Here is a 7391-nt window from a genome sequence, read left to right as displayed (position 1 = left end):
TGCCGAGTGCAGGATCGCACCGCGACATTGGTTGCTATGACGGCATGCGCCTCGTGCTGCCGCCACTGTACAGTGATACACTTGTATGATCTACACAAGTGTATTACTGTACAGGGGTGGCAGCATGAAGTGCACGGTGTCCTAGTAACCAATGATGCCGTACGCTCCTGCATTGAACAGGATGCCAGTCCGGTATCTGAATGAGGCCTAAGACCTGAAGTAAGTAGAGTAGTGAGGGAGAAGGGACCTCTCTACCACAATGTCACTTTTCATGCTCTTCGGGGTCTGTGGAAAGCAGGTCTAATTGTGGCCATTAGTAGCTGGTATTTTCTGTGACTGGGAACCGACGATAGGACCTGGATAGTCAGATAACGTGCAGCATCTTCTCGGAAGGTTTTATTATTCTCCACACTCATAAAAGTCATTCATCATCTGGTAGCTGCACCTAGAGGAACCTCAGATTTTATCCCCTTTTCCAGATTCTCTGTGTAGGAGACGACAATCCTTCAGAAACCGCTGGATTATAGGAGAAGATCTAGAGAATACCGCACACAAACACCCCCCCACCCCAGTAAGGTACAGGAATATCTATAGTCATCACCATATAAAATTATAAAAAGCAGAAGGAGCTGGTTGAAGAACCACTTATTCCCCAAGATGAGTACTGTCAAAGTGTGCCGACATAACGCTAGCCACAGGGTGCCCCATATAATGCAATCCAAAGTGTAGGGGAGGCATTTGCCCCTCCTAATGTAGTGAGCCCTAAGGAGCAGGTGCAGAGCATGGGAGTAGCAGTGGTCCTAATAAAATGCGTCACAGTGCTCCTAAACATTGCTCCTAAACTTAAATCCCAGAGACCACCTAAAGATAAGTTTGCTGAAGATCATCAATTCGGATCTTCATGGAGAACATTGGGAGAAGCTTTGGCCATCTGGAAGAGCCCAGCAGAAGAATCTGCATAGCTTAATCCATCTTGAAGAGCTCAGCGGAAGAATTGGCACAGCTTCACCAGTCTGAAAGGAACACCTTGGGATCTCTTGCAACTAAGCAGAAGACCAAACTGCGGAGCCACAAAAGACTAAAGAGGTGACCTGTCCAGAGTGTTCAGCCTGCACTGCACCAGCTCCCAGCCTGGCTGCCCCTGAGATGTCTTGGCAAGAGGCCAGCAAGAAGCCCAGCACTGGAGTCATGGATGAGGCAGATGGTTGTCCTGAAGCAGGTTGGCGGGAGAGTGCCAGACATGCTCCAGGAGCTGTTTTTCAAGACAACGGTCCTTTACCAGGGCTTCTCCAAAGCGGAAACGGTAAGCATCCAGTCATTAATTGCTGAGATGTTTTACATTACGTTTATTTCCGTAGCTGTGTGCAAGTGCTACTGGGACATGGTTAAAGATGTGAAGCCAGACTACCCTTTCAGCCTTTTTGTAAGAAATGGCCCAGTTCAGAGGAAAGGATACTGTTTCCTTGCGGAATTCACACATCCCAGGAAAAGACAATGTTACCTTCCTGAAGCATTTCGGCCATAGGCGGATTGGGAACTTAAAGTGGCCCAGGAAAAAATAAATACAAAATGTAAGTGCCCTCATGTTCAAATTGACAGAAAGTGGCCTAGCACAAGTAGGCAAAGCCAACAGAATATGGGTGGGCCTGCATTACAGTAGTGCAGCACAAAATACTGCCCCAGCAGAACCAAGTAGCACAGTGCAGCACAAGGCAAGAACTGCCCCAAGAAGACTGCCTGTAACCACATCTACAAGGACTGTCCCAAAAAGGCCAAGACATATGTTTTGGTTGCAGCCAAGGGAACAGCCAGTGCAAAGCCTGCACCAACACCAGCCCAGTGGCCAACAAGAAGGCAGAGAAGAGGACATTGGCCCTTCCCCCAGCCCATGCCCACAGTCTCCCTCCCCAAGTCCTGAGCCCCCTTGTCTCCACCCTTCATACTCCCTAGCTCTGCCTCAGTTGCCCCAGCTTCTCCTTTCCCCCGCAGCAGTGCCAACCTCCCCATCCCTACAACTACTGCTACAATCCTCTCCCTGTAGGAGTTTCCTACATTTGTCTCTGCAGGTACTTTGCAGAGGAAGAGGAAAGTGAGGGACAGCATGAGCTCTGAGTCCTTTAAAAAGAAAGTAGTGGATGTGACCCTGGATCCGCTGCTTGTAAAGGTGATGGAGTAGCTCATGGAAGATCTAGTGTCTGAACTAAAGTCTTTCGCACTCTCTGACTATTGAGTGCTTTTCTTGCTCGATCAACTGAAAGACGAGGTCCTGAAAGAACTCCCAGATACAGCAGGCCCAAAGGACAAGGATCACGGCCAAAAGGAATGGTAACTAAGGTGTATGGTTTGCGCTATCCACCCCTTTTCTCTTACAGTACATCTAACCTAAACATCTTTAGCATCAATGTGAAAAGTATCAGGGATAGGTCTAGACTACAGATTGTGATAACCTTTTTGCCTTCTCAGGGTTGTGATATTTACATGCTGCAAGAATGTACATTGTACCTTTCAGTTCCTGTAATCAATCTGGTCAGGCAGTGGTCCTTCCTACTGGTCTGGTGGGGGCAGCAGAAGTCACTATCCTTATCCTTTCACACTTTCCGTCCATGAGCTTATCTGTGGCAGGCTACTGGTCACAGGCGTCTCATGGGCAGGAGAGCCGGTTAGGCTCGTCAAAGTGTATGCCCCCTGGTCGTTAAAAAGCACTTGGAGCATTTCCAGCTCTTGCATACCCAGCTTGTCACCATAAGGGCAGTGGTGGTGGGCAGAGACTTTAACTGCCCCATCAAGAAGATGGGCGCACCTCAGTAAAGACCCACCCTGGATGCTTCCTCAAAACTGAAAATCAAGATGGTGACGCAAACATCCTTGCGAGACGCTGTGCACTTCATGGGGGCTGGCTCTGCCTGTCTCTGTTTACTACAGTTGGAGCCACCCTGATGGCTCACAGTGGTCTCGCATCGACTTTGTGTTTACATCTCAGGTGGTAAACCATCATGAGTATTTCATAGTCCCCTGCTTCATCTCTGACCACAGGGACATTAGGCTGCAGGCGGTCCTGGGCAACTCTTCCCTTCCGGCAGTGGAAGCTGAATTGTGCCCTGTTGCAAAGAGAGGAGGTAATGGAGGAACAGAGGAATCCCTACATTGGGTGGAGGAATGATAAGTGCCTTTGTAACAAAACTGCTGAATGGTGGGAGTATGATAAAGTCAAATGTCATAGTTTCTTTCAGGCGAAAGGTCATCAAACTTGTGAGCAGAAGACGGATTTTGAGTGTCTAAAGAGACAGTTGCATTACTTTCAGGAGATCCACCAGTGTGGACATCAGGGTTGAGCTGAAGACGACCAAGAAGGGCCAGAATACAGCTTGAGAAGGAGTCCAAGGGCATCATCTTCCGTTCCAAAGCAGAGCACCTGGAAAAGTGTTAAGTAGGAAGAATTATGATTACCATACAATGCCCTCAAAAATAACAGCGCCTAGCGGTGCAGAGGCATGTATAGTAAACCCACAGAAGCACTCCGTAGTGCTTCAGATCCCTGCCTCCGTTCCGCATCTCACAGATTGCAGACCCATTCAAGTTAATGGGTCTGTGAAGTGGGATGCACACAGCCAGTGCCTGTGAAATGCAGACCCGCTGTATGCGGGCTGCTATACGACAACAGCCGGAACACGTTCGTGGGCATGAGCCCTGACGCTCCTGCTCAGAGTCTTAGGCAATGTGATGATGTCATTACACTGCTCGAGACCCGACGATTAGGTCATCACGATCACCTAAGACAGGAAGCAGGCACCCAAGGCAACGTGCCACAAAAAGCCTGCATCACAGACTGCAGGAGTGAGGTGTTTGGCATTTTTTTGTGGGTACTATGGGGGAAAGGGAGGCATTGTATAAACAGAGGACATTATTATTATAAGAAGAGTAAGTGAAATTTGGTAACCATCCTGTCTGGTCCTCACGTGAGTGACTTAATGGAGGCTCCATCCAGTCCGGCCTGCAGGATAGAGACATTACAGTGAGTATAAGAGATGTGTACAGGACTGAGACATGTGGGGCATAAGTTATACATGGATTTTATTCTATTTTTTGCTCCACGCCATTGTTAGGTCTATGAGATAAACTGCTGACTGCTCCTTGAGATGTGACGTCTCTAGTATTGTCTGACTAATGCACCAGCTCCAGCCTGGCCTGCAGGATAGAGACATCACAGAGAAACGTGTGGTGACGTCCTGTACAGAATCTGCATGTAATAGAGGAGGATCTGTGGCACTTCTCTGTCTAGTTGGCTCTCTAATACAGATGAGCAGATACAGCCTGCGCTCAGGGAAGAATTAAACAGTTCCACATATTCTCGAAGAAATAACTCAGGTTCAAAATAAATTCACTTCATATAGCTAAATCCAAGGGTTTTAGCGGAGTCCAAAATAACTCAATGACAGCCGGTGATAGGGTAGAGAACGTTTTACGTCCCACCACCCCGCATCAGACAGATTAAACATTAGGACTCTTGTCAGTCCAACACTGCCTGTAAATAAGATTGCCCAAAGGAACCATAGATTTTTCTAAACCCTACATCACATTGTGTTGTCTGTATAATAAGCTCAACTAAATAATTACACTTAACATCTACTCAAAATCGGTAATAATTCTTCAAACTGATATATTTAGCAATTCACACGTCATGGCGGTCTTCATCTTCATTCTTGACATATAAAATAAACAATCAAAATTTTTTCCAATCGGTCTTGGATGGCCTTTATCTCATGATAACAACGTGACGTATATCACTTCCTGTTAGTTCAGTACATCTGAATACTCAAACGACAAAAAGGAATAAACAAATAGTTTTATTTTTCAGTACAATAAATACAAACGCTCATATATATTTTACCTTACAGAAAATAATTCTTATAGATACAGCACCCTCTAGCAGGCCATGAGATAAACTGCAAGTTAAGAGGTGTACAGCAATACATAAGGAGGTTCCCAGTGACGGAGGTCCAGCTGGGTGCTCTGCATCTCTGTCCCTGACCTTGTGTCATGGTGGTGGCATTGCTGGAGGTTCCTCCTCATCAGAGTCAAACTCCACATTTTCATCTTTCACCCATTTCCCTGTGCCATCTGGAATCCACTCAGAGCTGTGGAGAGAAGGTGAGAACAACTACCACAAGGTGCCCGAACAGGTGTCACCACAGAGAGCCATAGTCCTCACCGGTAGATAGCACCAGGCAGAGAGACGCTTACCTCCTCAGAGACAGATAGTGCTCCATTACTTGCCTTCTCTCAGGGTCGTCATTCGAATCTTCACCTTTCTGAATCTTGTTCTTAGTTTTACTGGTTGTCTGGGATTGAGACCGTCTGCACATACCTGAGAAATGGGGAGAACTACTTAATGTATACATACATCTATACCCAGGTTATATGAACATAACCCATATTACTGTATATGTACAAGAGGCATAGCCTATACCAGCTGTACATATATAATTATATACAGGAGATACCCAGGTTATACCAGCATGGTCCATATCACTATATACAAGAAGCTGTATAACTTACCGTATACCCAGGTTATTGCAGCATGTTCACCTGTGGAGCCGCTCCTTGGATCAGGACTGGAGGTCTCGGCTGGGGTCTTGTGCAGGTCCTGCTGAGTATATACTGAACTGCTGCTCTGTGGAGATGGTGAGGATTGGGGCGGCTCCTCCACCTTAGAACTGCTCGTCCTCCTCACATCTCCTGGCCTGGAATAAACAGGGAGATAAAAAGTGGAAATCTGCTTGATCGAGTTGAGTTGTCGGATCTGATCTCTGCTAGATGCAGGAAGACAACCCACAGGAGCCAATAGGGGTAGGAAAGAAAACCTCGCCACAACACCCTTAAATGTAACATCCCTCTGGTGCAGCAGCTGTTATATGGGGAAGCCTTCAGCAATGCATTCTGGGTAATCTTCCTGGTCTGTTCCAGCAGCGGAGCTGAGGGCTGAAGGAAAAGGACACGTCATGACATAAGGTGAGAATACCCCTTTACTTAACAAGATACCATAGAATATCACCCCCGGGTGCACTCACCTGTTCGCGACCTCTTCTGCCCGGACGTACCGCTCGTGCTGTCGCTTCTGGACCTCGTTCCTGTGAGCCGCCTTCTTCCCATAGAATCTCTGCATATCTGGGGGGGCAGGAGGGAGAATCAAACCCACAAGAGTACAAAATGACCCCACGAGAAATAACGAGGATATCTACTCAGTGACAAAACAAACATACCTGTCACGGTGGGGAGTGGGGGAAACTCCCCACCGTATAATGTCACCATACACTAGGCCATAGGCAGGGAAAAGGGAGCTGGTCACCTCCTAAAGCTTCCCTAAAATAGCCCTAGTCGCCAGGCTGTATGAGCCGCCTTCAATGGTAAGAGGGCTCATACCCACGAACCTAGAAGTCTAGGAATCCCTGCACCGCCCTCAACATCGTGACAGGGCAGAGACCTCCTGTTCATCCATCACCACGGATGAAAGGCGTCTCCAGCGGCCCAGTAGCTGACAGGGAGAAATATACTTTTAATTATTTATCTTTAAAATAGATGCCCCTAATTGGTGGCTTGATATTATACAGAGAGTGCGGGCCTCCGGACAGCTACTCTTTATCTACAATAGCATCCGCCACACTTAAGACATTCAAACAATACAGACTTACACAGTGTACAATGTGAACTGGAAGGTCATTGGTTAGTATGGGAGTTCTTTCCCTAATATACACTTCTAACCTGTGCCCAGGGGTCACCCCTGATGGTGGGGTTCCCTGTCCGCGTACCTTCTCTCCTTTCCCTGTAACACCCTAACAGTGATAATGTAGGGTAAACAATTCACAAAAATATGATACTGCCACAATAGAGATGATTGTTCTGCAATACAATGCCCAACGTGTTTCGCCCACTCAGGGGCTCCTCAGGGGGTCTCGGTTCCAGTAATTAGTGTCTATACAGTCATGTAGACAATGACACTTATTGCAGTGTCCAGGTGGATGATATGATCACCGTATATACACTATTACATTTGTCATCTTAAATACATATTACAGACGTCATAACCAGTGACGGTACAACAGACCCTGTCAGATGCGGGCTGGGGATCCGCTAGCTCCTATATTGATAGTAGGGGCTGCTACCTGCAATCCAACAAATATAGTAAACAACATGTACTAAATGCAAGTACCAATGTATACAGAGAGACCCTTAATCAAAGGTGATGCTCTCTGCTCCGATATCCAAGGACATTCGTGTGCACTTACGGTTGTGCCCCCAGCTCATAACGTGACTGCCTCCTCCCAGGATCGATATGGCAGGGTCATACAGGGGAATTCTGTTCTTTAAAAATCTGCGCTCCTCATGCCCTTCCG

At 47.1% G+C, this 7391-nt stretch overlaps 1 protein-coding gene across 3 annotated transcripts; it reads right to left on the bottom strand.

Annotated features, from left to right (window-relative positions):
* Positions 1 to 4885: 4885 nt before the first annotated feature.
* Positions 4886 to 7391, bottom strand: LOC122922168 (sodium channel modifier 1-like). Of its 3 annotated transcripts, none has more exons than XM_044272681.1 (6): positions 7284 to 7391; positions 6069 to 6165; positions 5834 to 5979; positions 5557 to 5741; positions 5242 to 5365; positions 4886 to 5135 (listed from the first exon to the last, which is right to left on the bottom strand). In XM_044272681.1, the coding sequence occupies exons 3-6, from the start codon at positions 5887 to 5889 to the stop codon at positions 5036 to 5038; spliced, it is 465 nt and encodes a 154-aa protein (XP_044128616.1). In that variant the 5' UTR covers positions 5890 to 5979; positions 6069 to 6165; positions 7284 to 7391; the 3' UTR covers positions 4886 to 5035. The 3 variants fall into 3 exon arrangements, with proteins under 3 accessions (XP_044128616.1, XP_044128618.1, XP_044128617.1); XM_044272683.1 differs by having other exon boundaries at positions 5587 to 5741; positions 7284 to 7370; XM_044272682.1 differs by having other exon boundaries at positions 7208 to 7312.

Source organism: Bufo gargarizans, chromosome 11, assembly GCF_014858855.1.
Source record: "Bufo gargarizans isolate SCDJY-AF-19 chromosome 11, ASM1485885v1, whole genome shotgun sequence".
NCBI classification, from domain to species: Eukaryota; Metazoa; Chordata; class Amphibia; order Anura; family Bufonidae; genus Bufo; species Bufo gargarizans.
This window is presented reverse-complemented; position numbering and strand designations above follow the sequence as displayed.

Bases quoted from the DNA above. Each gene is read 5' to 3' on its own strand.
- LOC122922168 (XM_044272681.1), bottom strand. From the start codon at position 5,889: ATGTTACATTTAAGGGTGTTGTGGCGAGGTTTTCTTTCCTACCCCTAT. The intron at 5,366-5,556 runs GTAAGTTATACA...CCCATTTCTCAG, and splicing joins TGCAATAACCTGGGTATACG to GTATGTGCAGACGGTCTCAA. The intron at 5,136-5,241 runs GTAAGCGTCTCT...TTCTCTCCACAG, and splicing joins CACTATCTGTCTCTGAGGAG to CTCTGAGTGGATTCCAGATG.